Below are 23,420 nucleotides of genomic sequence, written 5' to 3' on the forward strand. Positions count from 1 at the left end.
CTGTGATGTGTTCACCTTCTTTGGCAGAGGCTGGACATGCAAGATCCTTTCTAGTTCTTTATTTTTACCACTCAGTCTCATTGTATGCAATGAGCCTGTAGGGCTTAGCTGGCAAAATTCTTTCTTGTGACATATACTGTGCTAGATTGTAAATACAGTGTTCAGTGGCAAGTACTTATCTTCTGATAACACTAAGGTACAAAATGAACAGTCTTGTTATGGTTGTACTGGAAGAAAGAGGATATGAGTAGTATCTGTAATATTTGTTAGCCAGTGTCTTTCATTTTTGTCCAGTGTATCATAGTGTCACTAAAAAGGTGAAGGGACCTTTGATTTCAAGCCCATTTACAAGAAAGATGTTATGTTCTTCAGACCTTGTTCTATAATGACTGGAGGCATGAGGATAAGCAGATTACCCTTATCATTTTAAATGTCAGATTTTATAATCCTTTTCATTCTCCATTCTTTTTGTCAGAGCATTTAGTAGAGTAAGATCTCTTACAGAGAAGGAAGAACATGTTTCAGTAATTACCATGAAACATACAATTTGGTAAGCATGCACTATGGGAAACTGAATGTGATGGTGATTCATAAGCAGCTTATCTTCCAGATAAAAAATAGTATGAAACCTCTATATTCTATCTAAGGCCAGTGGAATATTTTTACTCCACATTTGCTAGTGCTATATATATATATTTAAGTTTAAACAGGGGAGTGGCAAAGGGTATTTCATAATCTTTTCGATGATTACAGTTTATAGCCAAATTATCTCCAGAATTACATTAGCTGAAATCAATGTCTTACACTAAATGAACAGACTGCTCCATAAAACCTTGACAGATAAAGCATTAATAAGTGTCAGAGCTGACTTGGTCAATCGAACGATTTGCTGACGCTTCTTTTTACCACAAGCCTGCACTTTCAAGTTTAGTTCCAAAGGTTCACTATATATAGGTGAAGACAGCAAATAGATATTCTCTTTTTGCTCAGATTTCTAACTAGCTGCCTATTTCATTATCTTCTCACTGGGGCAGCGTTTTCAGTCAGGAAATTTAAAGTATGGTGAAGCTACAGTTGCCCAATCCTGGCCTGGATGACAGGATACCTTCCCATTCAGAACTTGAGGTCCTTGAGAAAGAAGAGGCAGACTCCAGACCAAAATGGGATAACAAGGCTCAGTATATGCTGACATGCATAGGGTTTTGTGTGGGCTTAGGAAATGTGTGGCGGTTTCCATATCTCTGTCAGAGCCACGGAGGAGGTATGTCTTTAATATATCTTAACTAACTTTGGCTATAAATTGGGAAACAAATAATGGAATATGCTTAGATCTGGTCAGTTCCTATAAGAACAGTGACACTCATCTCTAGCAGACTGTCTAGTGGAGAAGATTGTTTCACAGATTATGAGGTTATGTTAGTGATGAAAGAAAAGGGCAAGACTATTTTATTTTATGACACAGGATTGATCACATCGGTCTTACACTGTCAAGTATATTTTCTCAATCTAAAACTAGTTACTCTGCATATGTACATCTATATAATGTATATTTAACAATTAATAAACTGCTTCTGAGTATGATTCTGACCATTATCCCAAATGATCTTTTCATAATAGCATTTTCATTGGGTTTGGATTGCTCTCTGTATCAGTTATAGGGTCAGAGGGTGTGTAGTTTATGATAGGAGTAACATCATGAAAGTAGTTAACCTTAAGAATATGTTTTTAGCACTCAGTTTTTGGCATTCAAACTTATGCTATTTATCTTAGGGTTCAGGCTGAGACTGAGAGAGCATATTGAAATTTTGTTTCACTGCTTTGTTGTTTGTTTTTAAACAGGATCTTGAGTTGAAACACTGTTTCAATATTATATGGCAATATAAATTTCCAATTTTCTGGAGGTCTTTTCTGCCTACTGTCTACACTGAGATATGTGTAAAAAGTGTTTATTCCTTTGTGATATCTGATCTCGAAAGAAAGCTTTTAGCTTAAGGAACAGTATCTCAAAGTAATTTTTATTAAATGTATGCAGTGAAATGGTTTAAAATTGCTCTTCCTAGTTAAAGTAGGTATCAAAGAAGTCTCTGTGAGGAGTTACTGATACAAATGCAGGGATGTTTAGCAGCAGAGGTCTCAGTTACAAGAAGAGATGCTTTTAATATTGAGCTTTTTTTAACATGGGCTGATTTTTGGAGTTTGCAGTGCAAACTGAAGATTTTAATAGATTATTAGTTCATATCTTTAAAAATGGAATAACTACCCCAGTAAAATTTAGTAAAGCACATTTTGCCCTTTTCATGTCATAGTAGCTGTAAAATATGCCATTAGCCTAGAGAAACCAGATTTCAACATATACACAGCGTAAAACTACCATGTTTGCCTTGGTGCTTTCACCAGCTTAGTAAAATTGAAATGAACTTTCATTTGGTGGCTATCTCTGAAATACACGTAGTTTTTGTTTACTCTTTATTGAGCAACATGTCATTTAATCAATTGTTAAACATTTTTGCTTCATCCCCGATGAGTATTATAAAAAGAGGACATATATTTAATGTTTAAAAAATATTAAACATTAACATCAATGTAAAAAATGTCTTTAAGTCTACAGCTCACATATGTCTGCAATAAACCTTGCCCCTGTGTGAGGAAGAACATTTTCATCTATGTGTACACCATAGTGAATGAAGTGATAATAATGACATCATCAGTTCCTCATTGATATTGGTACCCTCACTACAGTTGAGGTCTAAGAACATGATAGTATAGAAAAAAATCTCCATCTGAAGATGAGGAATTATGTGAAAGCAGTAATGTTTTCAATTTCACATTAGAAACTCTTAAAGAGTAATAGCTATACAGATGTTCAAATATTGTATGTTTTGAAATACAGCACTGCAAAAGGTTAAGAGTTTAATATCTCAGCTCTAAGGTCTTTGCACCAGAAGTTTACTCATTGTTTATATACATCTATGCAGCATTTATTTTTGAATAATTGGGTTTTTTATTACATTGATAAAATCGTGGCACATTAAAAAGCATTGATTTTTATTGTTTTTTTATGTCACATATAGTAGCTTTGCAAAGTCATTATCACTTCTTTTCTATTCTACCGTGTTTCAGAAAGGTTGGGGAGCAATTGAGAGCAATCTAACAGCACAGTTAGATTTCTCATCTGCCTGTTAGAATTGAACTCTGGGAAGAGAAGAACCCAATAAAGATAAAAAAGTGGCATACATAATTGAGAACTGCCATTTTATTTCTCTTTAAAAATATATTCATATTCCTAGAGCTAAATATAGAAAGTTCTACTTTTCTGTCTAATTCTGACATGGTACATCATGCATTTTTAATTTATCAGAGCTGTCATACTATACTATACTATACTATACTATACTATACTATACTATACTATACTATATTATACTAATTACGCTACACTACACTATACATGGCTAGCCAAATGTTTTGGTTGTTTCTGTTTGCATGGGAATACAGATTCTGTACCGTGTACTTTATGTCTGTGATAACAAAAAGGGTGGACAAAGATCCACCTTCTCCATTTGTGTCTATCCCAGAACCCAAAATTTATTTTCTGGTGACTCCAAGACAGTGAGGAGGCTAGGAGGCTGGGAGCATGCAGTTGGTCAGCATACTTTTTTCACAAGGTAAATGTCTCTACAAAGGGTATCTTTTCTCCTTTTTGTGGCTGCATGAGGAAGGTCATGGAGCACTTCTAACTGCTCTGTTAGAGATGTGTCATGCTTACAGACTTCTTTTACAGCACCTTCATAAAAATCCCTCTGTAAATATCTTGAGGCCTTAGAAAATCCACTGAGGTTGATAGAAAGCTCTGGGAAGTCCACCACAGAAGATGGTTCATTTCTGAGAAAGCAGCAAGAAAGATAGACTGTGCTGTGCACGGTGAGAGTTATTGTGTAGGCACACTGCCAAATCTTGCTATCTTGGAAGGTGAGACATGATGTCTACCCAGACTACTAGAACTGTGCCAATGGAGGAGCATTTTACGTTTAAGGTTTGCAAGAATGTCTCAAGCATGGAAAAATTGAGCCCAAAATAGAATATCAATCAGTCTACTTTCTATAGAAAGCAAAAAGTTGAGACTGGCTTTGAATTTCTAAAGGAAATGTTTCATGGGAAATGGCCTGATCTTCCTCACCTTCTGCTAGTGGAGAGGGTGATTAGGAAAAAAAAATCTTTGATAAGCATGATAAGAAACAAGCAGTCGTAGATTGAAAGGACTATTGAAGGCTGTGTATTTCCTTACAAAATATGATATTTGACTGGGGGGTTAGAATTCCTAATCAAGATCTTGAGCAATCTTACTGTGACTTGGTGAAAAAAAAGTGACATGACTCCGTTAGGAGCAAAGATGGTTAAACAATATGAGAACTAATGAGAACTGACTGCCAGCCCATCCTGAAGTTTCAAGAGATGATATAAACTTACTGCAGGTTGAATTTCAAAAGGTGACAAGGACTTACCTTAAGTGCAAATGAGTTGTCTTTGAATCAAGTAGCTGTACCAATGCATCTTCTGGACTTGATTACTACCATTGCTGAGGAGAAGCTTCACCAGAGAAAACTGAGATTGTGGTACAGCAGAGACCCATCTGTCATCCAAAAGAGGACATAAAAATAAAAGATTCAGAAGGAGCAGTCATGCAGACTCTCTGTGGTTAGTTTTCAGATTCTTAGGAAGTGTCTTGGGCTTAAACCAGAGACAATGCTCTGGAACTAAACATTGCTGGTATAAACACAATTATCTTGTTCTTACCTCATCTTGCCCTCATGAGAGATCCTGGACAGAGTGCAACAAAAGTGACAGTATGTACCAGGCTGACATGAGTTTGGTGCACATAACATGTTTCTGACTGCTTGCAACTCCATACATCGATAGGTAACTCTGTGAGTTCACTTCTGAGAAAGCAGACAAATAGACTGTGCTATTATACTGTGAAAGGCCAGAGGTTCTGTGTGTGGAGATTTTCTCACTAACCCTCTCAAGTAGGAAGGAAGTCATCGGGATGTAAGGGGACGTATCTCAACAGTGAGAGGGCATCCATTGCATGCATTACAAAAAAACAGTTTTCTATGAGAGCAAGAATAAAACAGTTGGGAGAAGTGTTATTCACAGAAATAGGATGGGATACTGGTAGAGTACAAACTCTTTGAAGACAAATCTACACACAACACAAGTCTAATCAGAAGAAGAGGGGTCCTTACATGCATGTCATCGTGTGGGACAGCACAGCTAAGCAGGTCCATAAAAATAGAATCGAAAAAAACCTTCAGAAATTACAGGAGCTGAAAGGACAGAGGGAGTCAATTCCCTGCAATGACCAGGTCTGACACAGTTTCAATGGATCTGAGAACCTCTTCCAATGTTGGGCAAGATTTTTGCACTGACAACAATGACGTGAAGGCACAGGCAGCAGAAGAGTACATCACAATTTCTGGCATAACTGCCTCTCAGCAGCCAGTCAGCAAAGCATGGGGGGAGAACTGCCCCGTTACATCTGAAAATTGTACCTCCTGCTATCAATAATTTTCCAGAAATCTCTGGAATGGTGGGCAGACAGAGGGGAAGAAGTTGGTTTTAGTCCCACTAAAACTGAAATTTGCTCTATATTTTTCATGTTTGTGGTATGAAAATACGTATTCAGAAAGACACAAGTCAGGAACTGATTGCTTTAGCATTGACACCATTTGTAGTATCTCAGCTAGGACCATTCTCTGGAAAAGTGAATGTAGCTGAAATGTCAGAAGTAGTGAAGAAAACAAATGGGATTCCATTCTCCTTGGTGATGATGTCCATACAATCCTTTTCCTGGAGTAACAGATTGATACAGAAGAAAGAGATGAAGAGTCAGTAAAGTTGGGAGTTTAGCAAACTTCTCTCCAAATAACTCATAATTAATTTTGAAGTTTTTAACTAATAAAAAATATGTCCCAATTTATTTATTCTTCTGTCTTTCCTCTGAAACCTTTTGAGTTTGTCAGTCTGCATATTTACAGTGATAACTAGGTATTAATGCATGCAAGATGAACTACACTGATTTTAAACAGTGGTCAATTTTTAGTAAGAAGTTTTGTGTTGGTAAGTGATGTGCTTTATAGAAGTCCAAAAATATCATGTCTATACAGTTACTTTTGGCAATTGGCTTCAATAAGGTATAGCTGGCTGTTTTCAATATAATAGTATGCACTTGGTAAAGCAATCTTATTTTTAGCAGTCTTCATGGAAGTACACATAAAATGAAAACTTTAGAGTAATGATTATTCCTAAAACTCTAATGTAGATGGCATGAACAAGATACCTCATAGAGCACGCAAGCATGCAGTTCAGCTCTTCTGAAACACCTTGAATTCAAAACTATAGCTTCCATTCTTCACATTTCCTCTTCACTCACTAACTGATTTTCACTGCACACACGAGGAAAAAGTCAGCAAATACCCAAAATTGAACTATTTGCATACTGTTTTGGGTTTTTTTAATGCAAGTAAATAATTTACTGCCTATGATTAGGATGTGAAAAACTTTTTGTAATGACAGATAGTGATAAATCTAACATGTAGCAATATTCAAGCATTTGACTCTTCACTTTGCTGTTCCAGTGTGGTGTTACATGTTATCTCCCACATCTGAGGTACAATTCATACAGGAAAAAATTACTTTGAAAGACTTGTCCTATACTAAACAGCTTTTTCATAATTAACAAGGTTTGAACCCTGAACTTCAGATCTTTTCAGATCTACTCAAACATAAAAGCTGTTGAACGCAGCTGCCAAGAAGTTATTGGTTATTTTATGTAGACAATGCCAGGCTCCTGCCTAATCTTTTGAGGCATCTTGCTTAGTCCATTCAACTATTTCATATAATTTGCATGATTCACAATTATAAAGCCATAATCTTTTCCAGAAAAAAAAAGAAGCAACTTCAGGAAGGTAACTATCTTTCTTCTACTTGCAATCCAAAAGTGTCTGCTTCAAAGTGTCTGCTTGGGAGTGTATAATTTGTATTTATGTTTGTCACTTGGGAATATGAATCCTTACCTGAAACCACATAGGTAATCAAGTCCCCTGCTTGGGTAATCAGGCAAAAGCCTTGCTCAGAAAACAGAGAAGGGTTTCCGCAAGTATGATCACAAGTTACTTACTATATCAAAAGACCACAAATCTGACGTTCGTGTTTTATTGTAGCATTTTGCTGATAGGTATTGGATTTTTTTTCTTCTCTCTTTCAGGAGCCTTCATGATCCCTTTCCTGATTTTGCTAGTCCTGGAGGGTATCCCCCTGCTTCATCTTGAGTTTGCCATTGGGCAAAGGCTGCGGAAAGGCAGTGTGGGTGTCTGGAGCTCTATCCACCCTACCCTGAAAGGAGTTGGTAAGTCTGAAGAGGATATAAAAAGCCACCTGAGAAAGAAAATGTCTCTGAACTGATAATCTGAAGAGAAAACCTTCATGATTTTATTCCAATGTGACATAAGAGATTCCAGAATCTACTACTTTTCCATTCTAAGTCTCCATCAATAAGTCATACTAATCATAATAAGGCACTATGGCTATTTTGTGTCCCTGTTCTCAGGTATTATGGGTCCAGTTAAAATCTTTCTCTAACCTGAGACCAATTTTGGTCTTTAAAGGTATTTTCTGTGTTATTGATACCATCTCTTTTTACCATTAGAATGGACATTTAAGTGTGACAAAAATTCACTCTGTAACTGTTCTGTGGATAAATAATATGAAAAGAATCTTTCTCTAAGCTGGTCTAGCAGACTTTAGCTGTTGAAAGTAATTGCTTTCTTACATCTGAGAGATGTACCACGCTATAAGCCACAGAGACAGTATTTTGCAGAAAATACTTTTTCACATCTGTATTGGACTTTGTGTATACAAACACTATCTGACAATGTAGTAAAAACAGTATGATGCACACAGCATTCAAAATTCCACAGACACCTTACTGCACAGGAAACACGAGAGGTGCCATCTGAACATCAGGAAACACTGGGAGGGTAACCAAATACAGACACAGGTTGCTGTGAGAGGTTGTGGAGTCTCCATCCTTAGAGATGTTCAAAATTTACCTGGACATGGTCCTGGAGAACTAGCTGCAAGTGTCCCTGCTTCAGCAGGGGGTTGGATAAGATGATCTTCAGAGGTGCCTTCCCACCTCAGCTGTTCCATGATTACACATATAAGGGGGGAAAAATGCAGCTGATTAGAATGTTGTTGGCATTCACGACATCCGTAAATTAGTTACAGAAGGTATTTGTTCTTTGCATTTGGAATTTTTCAGCCTTCTTCATAACCCCCAGGTACTAATCATTAGCATTTACTGTCTGCCAGATAAGTCAGCAGAGGCTGATTACTCAGGAACAAGCAGAAAGGGAGAGAGATCAGTTTGAATCCTGCACCTTCTCACAGACTGTGCCTCCTGGCAGCTACCCAACCTAAACAACAATGATTAGCCAAGTCAGTTGAGCTTCACATGTACCCATCATCCCAAACTATCTAGATATCAGCAGGCAAGATTGTGAACAGGATTGTGTAGTGTCTGTATGGAATTAGTCCACCTGTAATGTTGGCTTTTAACTAGGTGTCAGCTTGAGTCGCACTCCCAGGGTGGTTTTAGGCTGGACGACTTTGTAGGACTTACTTGTATAACCTTTAGGTAATGAATTCACAGTGATTAAACCTACATCCAAAAAAGGAGAGGAGAGAGTAAAGGTTATAAGCTATGGAACTGGAGTGGGGAGGGAAAGTTTGAGGCTCATGCCATAGATTTTGACATGTCTTGAAGAAAAGAGTAATAAAATTCACTTGTGTTTCCATTTATTTTTTTTCAGGCATAGCAGCAATGTTTGTATCCTTCCTGGTGGGGTTATATTATAACACTATTATTGCCTGGGTAATGTGGTATTTCTTCAACTCTTTCCAAAATCCCCTGCCTTGGAGTAGCTGTCCTCTCAATGACAACAGAACAGGTACATTTTATGAAATACTGTATTTTGTTGCACAGCACATTTTTCTGTTTCTAGCAATTAGCCTAATTGAGCCTCTTTCTGTAAATCAACAGTAAGGCATGGAGTCCTGTCAGAAACATTGTGCTATTTTAACACTTGTGTTTTGTAATCAATGCTTGGTCTTTGAGACAAAATTTGACTTTTTATATGAAATGTTAGTGATTTTGACAGATGTGTTCACACACAGAATATTCACAAAGTGCAAGTCTAGTATAAACATTAAGATTTTCCAGATTTAGACTCTATGTTTCATCCATCACTTCACTAAGAATTTCCCATTAGTATATTGAAAGGGAAAAAAAAAGAAGATATATGAATAAGCCATACAAAACACCTGTATCTCTCAATATGAAAACAGTCTATAGCTCCTTGGAGACTGCTTGATGACAGCACCTTTGTTTTCCATAGTCAGCCTTGCATGAAACTGTATGAAGTAGTTTTCTTTCTGGTGAATCAACTCTTCACAGAGCTTTGCTCTTTTCCTCAAGAAGTATAAAAAGCCTCATATAAGGGAAGGCCAGGGCTGAATACTTCACAGGTCAGCACAGTGCAACGGGATGGGAATCCAGCCTAAGCTGACAAAGACCTTGAAAGATGCCCCACAATATAGAAAGACAAAATATCGAGGAACTGAAGGAGGTGTGGGAGGGAAAGAGCCACCTGAGTGCAGGAAAGTGTGAGCAGGTACCTACACTCCATCAGGCAAATAAGAGCAGGATGCATGTGGAAAGGACAAAGCTGTTTGGGAGTTTTCTTCAGTTGATGTAGGAAGTGTACACTCATTGAAAATCATCTACCTAACTGCCTTTCTTCTACTAAAACCAAACAAAAAATATTTCATGCAATATACATACATTTATGCTCAGAAGTCTTCTCCACGCTTTCTCAGGCTTTTAACCTTTTCTGTAGGATAGAAGAAAAGTTTTAAAGACAGAAGCATCCTTAATTAATATTCTAAGATTTTTTTCTGCATAGTTGAATTAATAGAAATAACAATAAAATCTGTTTTAAAATACCTGTTAACCAATTCTCTTTTAGATCTTTTTTTTTTTTTTCCATGAAACCAACCCCTCAGAATCTGAAATTTGCCAACAATAAATTTACTGGCATTTAGAACACTCATGTCTATTATTTAACTTCCTTTTCTTTGTTTTTTTTCAAGTAAATAAAAGACATACGGAATGACAATCATTTTGTGGTTACAGATTACATTGAAGAGTGTGCCAGCAGCTCTCCTGTAGATTACTTCTGGTACAGAGAAACATTAAACATCTCCACTTCCATTGACAATTCAGGCACGATACAATGGTGGCTTTTGCTATGTTTGACATGTGCATGGGGCGTACTGTACGTGTGCATAATCAGAGGCATCGAAACAACAGGAAAGGTATGCTATTTGGGGGTTTATGAGATTACAATCATTATGCTATTTTGATTCCTTATTCATACAGACTTGATCATGCTGTAGAAATTGCCTGTTTCTTGAATAATAGCATGTCTAAAACTTTGTGTGTCATCACCTTTTGGAAGAAGGAAGCTCAATGAAAAATAATTCAGTTTTATTTGATTTGATTGATGTGGAGATTTTTGTGAGCAATTCGGCTTGCTTCTTCTTATAGGTCTTTATAGTAAAATGTTCTTTAGATAATATCACCTTCACATTAGTATTAACATTTAATGCAGGACCGAGAGACTCTGTCTTTTTTTTGTTATGGCTCCTCTCTTCAAAACATACATGTAATATTATCTCTCTAAAAGAATGACCAGTGTTCCACTGCTCAGCAAAGCCTTGAGAGCCCAGCAGCAGCATCAAGATGATCTCAGGGTGTAGATTATTTTTTATTCTGTTATTTAATGATCTGAGTTGAATTTCAATAATGACAATTTGTCTTACACATAGCACTATAATTGTAAAAATGTTTATTATCAAAATATACTGCCCATGCTTTCTGCTGAAAGTAGTTTTCTGTAGAATGCTAACTCGCTTGAAACTTGCCGTTATTGTTAGTCACAGTACCTTGTTTATGCTCCTCTCTTCTTCTCTGCAGTGCTATTTTTATTCAAGAGTTCTGTTTTATTTAAATGTTTATTTACATGCTTCTTGTGCAGGCTGTGTATATAACATCGATTCTTCCATACGTTGTTCTTACCATTTTTCTTATCCGCGGCTTGACGCTGAAAGGATCAACCAGCGGAATTGTGTATCTCTTCACCCCTAATGTAAGTCACTGCGTGGTTCATCCCTTAGTGAACCATGATGTAGTTCTCTCTGTAATTAATAACTCATAGAAAATTACCCCTCTCCATTGGTGCTTTTCTGACTATCTCTCAGAAATCTCTAAAGTCTTGACCTGAGAGGATTCTTTGCATCAAATGTGGGAAGTACACATATATAGGCATTCTCACCCTCTCTCTCCAACACCTCATCAAAATTTGTTATTAAAAATGGAAGTATCATCAGAGAACAGTGTAATGGAGCTCCTATAGGGGTTTTGCTTGCTTTTTCTAAGCAGGTCTAACTTTAAAGCACAAATTTTGCTGTTGGCAGTAGAACCCATCTAATGAGCATAGCTATATGGACAAAAGACCTAAGAGAATAGCTTAACTACGCAACAGTTTTTAAGCAAGATTAAGAGAGCTTTCATTATCTATGAAAAGACCTCTGAATTAATGGTAAACACTTGTGTAAAACCTACAGATAGGCTTTCTTTTAGGAAAAAAAAAAGGAAGTTTGGTAAAAGTATTGACTTATTCATCGACTTTCTTCAAAAATTGAGAGTTCTGCATGGTTAATATTCTTGTTTTAATTATTGTTTTAAATCCCTTATAGTCAGTCTAAATAGCAATGTTGCATATCCTGAAAGCTGTATGTCTGATGCCTCAGGTTACTGAGCTGGCTAACCCAGTGACGTGGCTGGATGCAGGTGCTCAAGTGTTTTACTCTTTCTCCCTGGCCTTTGGAGGCCTCATTTCGTTCTCCAGTTACAACTCTGTTCAGTAAGTAGCCAGGCAATAGCCACATTTTATATGAATATTTCATTCTTTCAAATGAAACAATGTCCACTTTTGCCCTATTGTTACTCTTGAGACCAGGACATCAAGGCACACATTCTCTAGCTGGCCCTAGCTCTCCCAAGCCAAGATTTCAGGTTCCACTGCTGTCTGCACTGTTCTTCTGCAGATAGATGGGGAAAGGCTGCTCACCAGCAGCCTATGAGCAGGATCTTCCTTTATGGGAGGGCTAGTGCATGGCGATGCCCTTTGTCTCTTCATTGTCAGAGTGGGTGCTGGTGCACACATTTCAAAGCAATTCACAGACCACAGCTTCAATCTTTATCTTACAGAGACGAAGATATATCTAGGAGTTTTGAAATTAAAATTCAATTCCATTCTTTATATATGCAATGGAGCAGGAGAAAAGATGGACTGACTCAGCCTGCAAATTATGATGTGCTATATTCTACAGTTTCTACAATCTCCCTCACAAAATACTGCAGAAACCACCAATGCCTCTTAGCACCTGCAGTATCTTCAGCACTATTGTCTTGAAAGACAAACTGTGTGGCATTCTCTGAACCTAATATTTTTTATTAAAATCTCTGTTTTGGATATCTGGTCTGCTCACGCATTCAGAAATCTGTTTTGATTTTTTACCTCTGGCTCAACCACACCACACCAGTAATTCCCTGCCACCACTCTTGGTTTCAGGTATTTTTCAAAGAGTGATCTGGAACTTTTGGTGCCTGTGAGTCTTGGTGAGAGATGACAAGCCTTGCTTCAAGTCCAAGTCAATGTCCCGCAATGGAGAGAAGGGCTGAATGTGTTCTGCACCTTTCCAAAAGACACAAAGGAGCAGTGTCCTGCTTTTCCAATACACAGGGCTGTGGCACCAGGCCATGGTCCTTCGATATTAAATCATTCATAACTTAAGGAGGAAACTGCAGAAAGCCATTCAATTCCCATGGAGATATAAGGGAAAAAAACCCCCAAACATGTAAATTCCACAATGTTACTGTGGTGTTGGGCCACCTGCAGTCCAACACTGACTAGACCAGGTGTGAGTGACTCTGCTCCCAGATGGTTTGAAAGTATAAACATCTGAGGAAATTCCATGAGGTTTCAATGTCATCAGGGATTAACTTTTTTCGTAACAAACAGGCTCTTGAGCATCTTAATTTCTCTGGAAAGAAGAAATATTTTTGTCAAGCTTGTTTTTGAAAATCTCATGTTACAGTAAAAAAGCTGACATGAGAGTACAGGGAGGAATTTCCTCTAAGTGTCCTCTGGCCAGTAGAGACCTGTTCGCAATGCTGTAAATGAGGAAAAGTTTCAGTGTCTTCAGTTTTGGCTGGACAGACTTGTCTTTCCTCTTCTCTTGAAGACAACTAGAAAATTAAATATGACAACAGTAAGTTAATCTCAATAGTCTTCTCTTGCCCAGAGGAATTACAATACCTACAGATTTACAGCCTTCTCATAAAACCATTAACTAATCTAATATTGATTCTTTATCATCTCCCTCAGATGAAAATCTCTTTCTGGCTCTGCAATGTTTTTTTTCATCTTAGCACAGATATGCTCGCAGGAACTGCCTGCACCAGAGAAATCTCTACAAAGCAGTTTCACTTTCACAAGGGAACAGCTTCTCAGTCCAACCTTATCACCACAATATTCCACTTTATTTCCAAAATTTGAGGACATTTTCAACCATCTTTTGTCCAACAGTCAAACAAAACTCTTCCTGAGTGACATTGGACACTGAAATTTCACCTTAACAAAGTGCTATGGAAAGTTTTGTTCACCTTTCCTTTCTAACTGTCTGAATTCAAACCCAAAGATTTCACCTTGCAGCAGAACATCCCAGCAGCCAAGATACAACCTATGGCAACGTGTGTCTGCACATATGCGTGCTAGGCATGACAATTTTTGCCACTCGTATTTTACTTTTCATGAGCCAGGCAGTTATTCCTTATGATTAGGATTGTTTGAAGGGGAAAATCCCACACTAAACCCACAGCTATTAAATTGCTTAAGACACCAAGTTTTAACTCCCTAAATCTACCTTTAACAGATGTATTCTCTTAGAGAGTGTACTGATATACCCATGCATCTGTAGACTACTTTTTTGTTAGTCTTGGTAGCTGGTTTTTAATATTTCTTTTGGTATTATCTTTGAAATCCATTGTTTCTTCTCTTTGACTTGCAGCAATAACTGTGAGAAAGATGCTCTGATTATCTCAGTGATCAATGGTTTCACATCCATCTATGCAGCAACTGTCATATACTCCATCATAGGATTCAGAGCCACAGAAAGATACGATGACTGTTTTGACACGTAAGTTACTGCAAAAAAAAAAGCCCCACCCAGAGAATATGCAGATGTTTGTTCGGCCAAGGCAGTTCTGTTAGCCTGATGACAATGGATTTATAATTTCTGAACAATTACAGCTCTTGTCCCACATCATACGAGACTACTCGTTACTTTGAAAAATTCAACTCATGTGGTTCCCATAGGAAGCAACAATTGTTTGAGAAATCTGTTTTCCTACATAAATGTTGCATAAGCAACTATATTTTACATTATTCCCTGATCTTTCTGAAAAATAAGATATTCTATATTTTAATGAGGATTTTGAAACAATTATTTCAAACATAACTGCAGTTATTATTAAAACTTCTATTTACATAAAGGCTGACTCAGTTCATGGTATCATATTTCACTAAAACATACTACAATATTTGTAGTTTTAGAGGTAAATGTGAAAAATTAATCATTTGCAGCAATAAGTATAAAACTCCATGTTCTGAGGAAATGTATTTATTTAACTGCATAGAGCAAAAGTTTCAATAAAACTAGTTCTGTGAAAAATTATTAACATTTACAAATACCTAAAGGTGGGTGTCAGGAGGTTGGGGCATCCCTTTTTTCTATAGTAACTACCAACCAGACAAGGGGTAATGGGATGAAGGTGGAACACAAAAAGTTCCACTTAAATGTAAGAAAAAAACATTTCACTGTGAGGGTGACGGAGCAGTGGCACAGGCTGCCCAGAGGGGTTGTGGAGTCTCCTTCCTTGGAGGTCTTCAAGACCCACCTGGACATGTTCCTATGTTACCTGATCTAGGTGAACCTGCTTCTGCAGCGGGGTTGGACTAGATGATCTCTAAAGGCCCCTTCCAACCCCTGCCATTCTATGATTCTATGATTCTATGACAACATTGTATAGTTTAAAAAGAAAAAATAAATCAGGCTGCTACATCTACTGAGGCTGATGTCAAATCCTCAAAGGTGTCCTTACCTTCTCGGCCAAACTATCTAATTCTGCCTTGGAGCTCGCTTGCAGTGAGTCACTGAAAGCATTGTCCCTTTTAAGAAAGCTGTCCATGACCAGGCAGCTCTGTCAGTGCTGCAAAGTCCTGGCCACAGCTGGATCACAGGGTAGGTACCTCAGGTACTGCTAGTGACTCTGTGTACTTCATTGGGAAATTAGTTCATTATATTCTTTCTGTTTTACTTCATTAGTGAAGCTCCACTAACCACTGGAAAATTGCCTAGAAACTTTGCAAAAAAACCCACAAAGCAATGAAGAATTCACAATAATCAATGTGTGCTGGACTGACGTATGGCATGAATATAATATTCCCTAGACCTTGTGTCAGGTCTGCATTTACGTTGCCTCCTGGAGACTGTAAATTCTTAGGTCTAATTGGAGGTACCTAATTTTACCCAAAATTCAGACTCCCTTCTAACCTGGGCTGCCAGACCCTGTGGATTCCAGTCAAGTCTCTCTACATTCACCTGTAAAAGTGCATGATACATAACTGCAGACACCTTACACATTCCCAAAAGCTGCCCAGTCTAGGAACTGGTGCCCAGTCTCCAGTGCAAAGAGGATCATTACCTCCTGACCAGGTCCTTAGAGTGCTCATCCATGTAGCTGACATCTGTGCCATGAAGGACAGTATCAGACTGTGCTTGGAAGAAGAAAGAAAGACTTGTACATGTCCAAATCTGCTGGACAATTTCAAAACCTGATTTTGAGCTACAGAAACACAGTTGCCTTTGTATCTTTATAAAAGACACAGTGCTCCTAATCACTTGCTTGATGATGAAAATGAATCCTGAGGATGCCTATAAATGAATGATTTCTAATTACTTGTGCTTCACTTTTTCAGAAATATTCTTACTCTGATAAATGCATTTGATTTACCAGAAGGTAATGTAACGCAAGATAACTTTGAACAAATGCAGCAGTTGTGTAACATAACTGATCCAACGCTTTTCGCAAGCCTGAAGTTTGAAACCTGTGATCTTGAAAGTTTCCTGAACGATGTAAGTTTAACACCCTGACTTGTATCAATACCAAAAATATGGTAGGAGCACACAGCAATTTTTTCATTGTCTAATGCTTGTTTCTCTGTGGTTGTTGGGGTTTCATATATTTAAACTGGCTGGTTGGAACTGGCTTCAAATAGCCTTGGATTGAAGAATTACCTTTGTTTTGCTTTTGAGGAGACAAACTGTCTAGTTAATCTGAGAAGCATTGGCAATCTGTCAAACTAGTAACTAAACCACAAGTGTTCTAGTCTGGGCTTATTTAGCTGGCAGCACAGGAGCAGGTATTTCTCTGGAACTAGCTGGTGGCAGCCATGTTGGGACACAATAACTCAGGAAGACACTCCCAGAGTGAGGAGGCAACCGGAACAAGCCTGTCCTTATGAGTGCCAGTATGTTATGACACTAAAAGAATGGGCCTTGATACTGGGGTAAAAAAAGTTACACAGAGAATTAAATGACTGCACCTTTTTTGTTGTTGTCATTAAGAAGGTGATGAATTACAAATGAAAATAGGTGTCCATAAAACTCCATGATGTAGTATTTGTACTCCAATTACCGTATATTCCTGCATTAGGATGTTTTTGTGGAAACAGAAAGCCTAAGTACTGTGGAATGGTGTAGCATATGTCAAGTGTAGTGAATGCCAATGAAAATTTAAGTGCTGTACAATATTGGTGAGTCTAATTTTGGAGCTTCTGAAATCTTCCACAGGGAGTTGAAGGAACCGGCCTAGCCTTCATTGTCTTCACTGAAGCTATCACCAAAATGCCTGTCTCACCTCTGTGGTCCATTCTCTTTTTCATCATGCTTTTCTGCTTGGGTTTGTCATCTATGTTTGGAAACATGGAAGGGGTGCTTGTACCTTTACAAGATCTCGAGATTATACCCCCCAAAGTGCCTAAAGAACTTGTTACTGGTAAGTGTTTTTTTTAGATATAAGTGGCCTTCCCAACTCCCCAGAAAACAGCTTGTATACTGAAAAATCATCCCACCACCCATTTACTTTCTAATCTGTCATGGTCCTGAGGCTGCCAGACAGAAGGCCTTCAATAGAAGGCTTTCTTGTGTCTCCCAATGGGACAGCTCCTGTGAGGTTCACTCTGAGCTCTCTGTGAGGTTCACTCTGAGCTCTCCCAACGGGACAGCTCATGGCTGCTTGTCATGGCTTGCTTATTCATGACTTGCTCATCAGCCTGAACATAATGACTATCATCTCCATCACTGGGAAGCTGGAGGAATTAAATCCTTCATCCAGGCAGGCTTTCTCTCAGTAAAGCATTTTCCCACTGATTAGGAGGAAGAGAATCTCTCTTCTTGCCTTAGCCTTGCCCATTTTGTCTGCAGCATCTCTTGCCTGCACAATATGAGGAGTTTTGTCATTTTACCTGCATAGAAGCAGGCTTTCTCAGGGTACCAGTAAAAAATTAAGTGGTTACTTTCAGGCTGCAATTGAATGAAAAGTTACTTACAAAGCTTTCTAGCTACTGGGAAAATATCTTTATTTTTTTCTTTCTCTTTCTTTGCCTAAATGTGCCATTGTTTTGTTCTTTTTCACAGGTCTCGTTTGTTTGGGGTCTTATTTGTTAGCTTTTATTTTTGTGCTGAACTCTGGTAATTACTGGCTGACTCTATTTGACAGTTTTGCTGGCTCAATTCCCTTGCTAATAATTGCATTTTTTGAGATGTTTTCAGTCGTCTACATTTATGGAATAAACAGGTATGAAATACAAGTTAAACATTACTACTGCACAAACTGATTTGTTGTATAGCTGCAATCTTGCTGTATCTCAGTGCCTAGAATTTCTGGTTTAGAAATCATTGAAATTACACAACTGTAGTTCAGGGTTGTTTATGTGATTTAGGTTTCTAAAATGATTCTTAAAAGAGGGAAAACAAATGCTTTTTAAGAGTACAGTAGGGATTTTTGTTTATTTGTGAAAGCTTTACACTTTCTTAATACATTATAATAGATAAAACTCTGTAACTGGCTAAAATAAACACATCCTTAAGATACTGTAAGAAAAAATAAAGCATTGGCAAGTGCCCTAGAATATAATGAGTACTAATAGTTCATTTTTAAAGTAGGCATCAGCATGTACATATTGACAATGGTTACATAAGTGCCACTATAGCTCATTTACATTTAAAATATGGTGACATTTACAATAAGTATCCTTCAGGATAATTGCATTAAATACTTAATTAACAGAAGTAAAGTACAAGCCCACTGTCACCAAACTGAAGGTTTAAAAAAGAAATATAAACCCCAGGAGTGTTCAAAACGAATGCTAAATGATACTGACTGAAGCAGGACTCTCCAGGAAGGCTGCAGTTATTGTTTTACAGGAGGATGCAAACCCAAGGCCACTGAGGCTATTAAATGATAGATTCTGGGTTTTATCAGTTGTTACACTGAGTAATTATCCTATCAACTTTCTAGAGATGCACTAAATCAAATGTCAGTGTCTTTCTGATCATAAGAAGTAAGAAATATGAAAAAAGCGTAGTGTGGGGAGTTCAATCACCCACAGGCTTTTCTTGAACTTGTGCCAGATCCCCAGCTGTGCTGCTCCTGGTCATGAGGTGAATGCCCTTGTGGCACATCTTCCTGCATCTAATGTTTTGTATTACCTGAGTCAATTTAGGTAAATCAGACAAGCAGAGGGACTACCCTAGAGAGAGAAGGCTTATTTTAATTTGTGAAGGACGTGTGTGAAGAATGTGTGTTAATCATTTTTCCTTCCCTGTAAAATCTCAGAACTGTTTACAGAGTCAGACTAAAACTATTCCAGCATCCAAACAGGGGCTGAGGGCATAGACTGGGGTGGACTGATTCAAAAAGATCTTCACACCAGTACACTACTGGCCAGCACACATATCTGTAGCTGTCTTTGAGTACAGAGCTTAACAAAGTGGAGTAAAAGTGATGTTGCCTGCTCCAGATGACTTTCTGTGTCCTTTGTCTGAGAAAGGGTCATTGGTAAAAAGATGGCTCTCCTGCTTGAAGGAGAACCTAAGTGTTATCCATGACACTCATGTGGCCTTTATGGCCACTCTCTGCAGTCAGGACATGGGGCCCCATATCACTTAAGAATGATCCTAGATCATAGAGATTAGGGACAAAAAGATAAATTAAATTTACATAGTCATTGAGACTCAAAGGAGTTCTGTGTGCTGTTGATATACAGGAATATCAGACAAAAAGACTAATAATAGAAGTCTCAAACTTCCAAAATAATTATTCTTAAGAAGTGTGTGCACATGGTGCTGCATCATATGCAGAATTCATAACTTGGTTCACGACTGACACAGAATAACTCTCAATACAGGAATTGTTTTGTCTTGTGGAGACATTTTTGCCCCGTTGTGCACCCAATGCTCTACGAATAATCCACATAAATTTTTTGGTGTTTTTAATAATGCATAAAGTTAAGTTATTATTTCCATACTCAACCTGAGGAAACTGGTAGAAATCCAATTTAAGCAAACATTATACACAGAATCTAATTTTTAAAATTACTCCAATTTGCTTCTGTTCTTTTGAGACATTTTGGCATTCCTTTTAATTTGTGCAGCTCCAAGATGCTTACCAAGAAGTCATGAATTCCTACTACAATATAAGTAAAGTTCACCTGTACTGACTCTTTCATGTCAAAACTATTTCACATACGGTTCACAGACTTCTTGCTTAATTTGAACTACTGAAGTCTAACTCCTGCTGTTGTAATCAGTTCTCATGTCACATTAACATTAGCAAAGTCCTGAGAGGCACAGTGAGGGGCAGTTTGGACTTGCCTGTTCATGAGGATGTACTCTTTGATCCTGATCAGTTTTAATCGACTAAAACTTCCTGTGTTTGTTTCTAGGTTTAACAAGGATATTGAGTTCATGATTGGCCACAAGCCCAATATTTTCTGGCAGATTACCTGGAGAGTTGTCAGTCCTCTCATTATGGTAGTTATCTTCTTCTTTTATTTTGTGGTGAAAGTCAGAGAAGACCCAACCTACAATGTCTGGGACCCTAGCTATGTAAGTATATAACCCCCAAATATTTATTTAGCATTATTTTATATAGTCTTTTTTAATTTAAGGGCCATAAGCAGTTATATTAATCTCTTGTCTGAAACAGTTTTCTGATAAAAAAAACTTACTACCAGACATAAAATAATAATAATACAAAATAGCACTTAGAAAACTAAGTCTTAAATCCAGCTGTGATGCCTGCAACTGATACAGAGACACCTGAGCAGCTATTCCAAAGTGGACAAAGACAAAACATAAGTCCAGTTGTCAGGACTAAAACAGATGTCAGTTCCTCAGTAGGGATTATAGAATAGCTGGAAATCTCACAACCTTTCTATGTTGATAAAGGACCAAATCTGTGTAGCTACTTGGATATTGCACTTGTTTCTGTGTGCATTTAAAGTCTCAGAACTACAATAATGCTGGTTACTCATCACAGACAGAATAAATTAATTCCTTTTAATATCCAGGTTTCTTCTTTCCTTTTCCAAATGTATTGGTGTGATTTAAATTATAATTGCAGCACTAAGTTACCTACTTCTCCTTTCCTCCCTTTGCAGAATAAAATGCTGCATGTGCTACAGAGAAGGGCATATTAGAAACAACATGAGTCTCATCATTTTCTCTGTCATCCCATCTCTTCTCTGCCTGTCTAACTCTGCTTCTTGCTCTCTGGCCTTATGCCAGTTACCATCCTTAAAGCTGAAACAGTCACACAGCATACTTAATTTGTAAAGGTGGATTTTTATTTCTATATGACAGAGACAGAAATGGGGGAATGGGACGGCTTTCTTCTCTCCTCTTTGGCATCCTTTCTTGCTTCTTAATGTTTCAGCCCTCCTGCACTCTTTCATTTCAGCCTTCCCACCCAATGGCTGTTGGGCCACCAACAATCACCTGGTGGCCTGTGAGCCCTGCCAAGCCCACACTCCTTTGTGCCATCTTCTTTCTATCACTTTTAAGTAAAATAAGTCCAAAACAGATGAGAGTGGAAACCCTTGAGCTGGAAACTGCCAAGGAATTGGCAAACTATTGTGCCACTGTGGCTAGCTACTTTTCTGGTCACATTTTTGATCTGCCGAATTACTAAATGTGTGCACGTTCTCTTGTGTTTGCTCCTCAAGACTCTCTATAACTTGTTTGTTATTTCAGGAGGAATTCCCCAGAACAGAGAAGACTGAATATCCCGACTGGGTATATGCTGTTATTGTAATCCTCGCTGGAGTGCCTAGTTTGGTCATCCCTGTCTTTATTATCTACAAAGCCATCAGAAACTGCTGTCAGAAAAGAAGTGATAATATGGGCCTTATAGCCTCTACATCTGAGACTTCTGTTAATGGAAATGTAAAGTCTTCAGCATGAAATGATTGTTTAAAATGTGGAAGAATGCTTTGTCACTGAGAAAAGTAAAAATATTTTTTTAAGGAATCTACAGTTAATTTCACTTTCATAAAATATCTTGTCTCCAGGTAAACATTTAGTTAACAGCTTAATGCACTGTGAAGAGTACATGACTTGGATCCTGGAACAAAACAGCCACATTTGCAAGTGATTAGGGCATCAGGCCCAATTATTTCTCCTTCTGGTTTTGAAGCCAGGTTGTTTGCAATTGGCTGGCAGATCTCTGTTTGAGGATGCACTGCCCTCCACACACTGTAATAGACTCTTCCATGTGCAATCTTTCCATCTGGGTGGTGGATATGAAGGGTAACTTAATACTGACTTCTCTCACACATTAAATTGTTTTTACTTTACATGTCACTGTGTTGCACAAAGCCATCAATATTATTTGTCTCATGCAGAAGTTTAAAATATTTAATTAAAACATTTCTAAGTATGACCATGACAGTTTGGTTTATTCATAATGCCGTATATTGTACTGATTCATAGAATCATAGAATGGTAGGAGTTGGAAGGGACCTTTAGAGATCATCTAGTCCAACCCCGCTGCAGAAGCAGGTCCACCTAGATCAGGTCACACAGGAATGTGTCCAGGCGGGTTTTGAAAACCTCCAGAGAAGGAGACTCCACACCCTCCCTGGGCAGCCTGTACCAGGGCTCCCTCACCCTTATAGTAAAATGGTATTTCCTTAATGGTTTAAATGGAACTTTTTGTATTCCAGCTTCATCCCTTTACCCCTTGTCCTGTTGCTAGATACAACAGAAAAAAGGGATATCGCAACCTCCTGACACCCACCATTTATATACTTATAAATATTAATGAGATATCCCTCTTAGTCTCCTCTTCTCTACACTAAACCACCTCAGGTCCTGCAGCCTTTCCTTATAAGGAAGATGTTCCAGTCCCCTGATCATCTTGGTGGCCCTGTGCTGGACTCTCTCCAGAAGTTGTCTGTCCCTCTTGAGCTCCCAGAAATGGACACAGGACTGCAGATGAGTCCTCACCAGGGCAGAGTAAAGGTGGACCAGAACCTCCCTCAATCCACTGACCACATTTTTCTTGATGCATCCCAGGATGCCATTGGCCTTCTTGGCCATGAGAGCACATTGCTGGCTCATGATAATTGTCTATTACTTCCTAGTTCCCAGTAGATAGTGCTGCTTGTACTGATGATAGAAAAGTTAATCTTGCAACAAGGTGGCGGCAGCTCAGGAAATGGCAAAATCTGCCCTCTGGTGCACCCACAAGCAGGGAGTGCAACCCTTGCCTGGAAGGTCTACACTGATCCAAGGCACTCAGGTGATGCAAAACTTCTTACCCCCGTCTTGTTTTTGTAAACAAGGAGGGTCACTCTAGTTCAAACAAACAGGGAGGCACATGCACCTACCTTACAACTCTTTCGATTCTAACTTCTATGTGACCCAGAGGAGCTCAGTCAGGAGACCATTGAGGAATTTGGTCACTGGAGAGACAGCACCTAGGATGAATGCCAGAAGCAAATAGTGTCAATGTCTCCCCTGGATAGATGGTACCCTTCATCCAACTGTCCCTGCACATAGGCAACTCATAACATTTTGCAGCTCTGCCTATACCTACCTCTTAAGACAAG

The 23,420-nt window shown here is 38.3% G+C and overlaps 1 protein-coding gene across 1 annotated transcript; it reads left to right on the forward strand.

The window, feature by feature from the left end:
• The first annotated feature begins 1,059 nt into the window (after positions 1 to 1,059).
• On the forward strand, positions 1,060 to 21,771 carry LOC104560267 (sodium-dependent neutral amino acid transporter B(0)AT1). The gene is made up of 12 exons (XM_010205555.2): positions 1,060 to 1,261; positions 7,265 to 7,405; positions 8,871 to 9,008; positions 10,253 to 10,434; positions 11,157 to 11,267; positions 11,932 to 12,044; positions 14,254 to 14,382; positions 16,224 to 16,380; positions 17,098 to 17,302; positions 17,944 to 18,103; positions 20,253 to 20,415; positions 21,562 to 21,771. The coding sequence occupies exons 1-12, from the start codon at positions 1,060 to 1,062 to the stop codon at positions 21,769 to 21,771; spliced, it is 1,911 nt and encodes a 636-aa protein (XP_010203857.1).
• The last annotated feature ends 1,649 nt before the right edge of the window (positions 21,772 to 23,420 follow it).

Source organism: Colius striatus, chromosome 4 (genome assembly GCF_028858725.1).
Source record: "Colius striatus isolate bColStr4 chromosome 4, bColStr4.1.hap1, whole genome shotgun sequence".
NCBI classification, from domain to species: domain Eukaryota; kingdom Metazoa; phylum Chordata; class Aves; order Coliiformes; family Coliidae; genus Colius; species Colius striatus.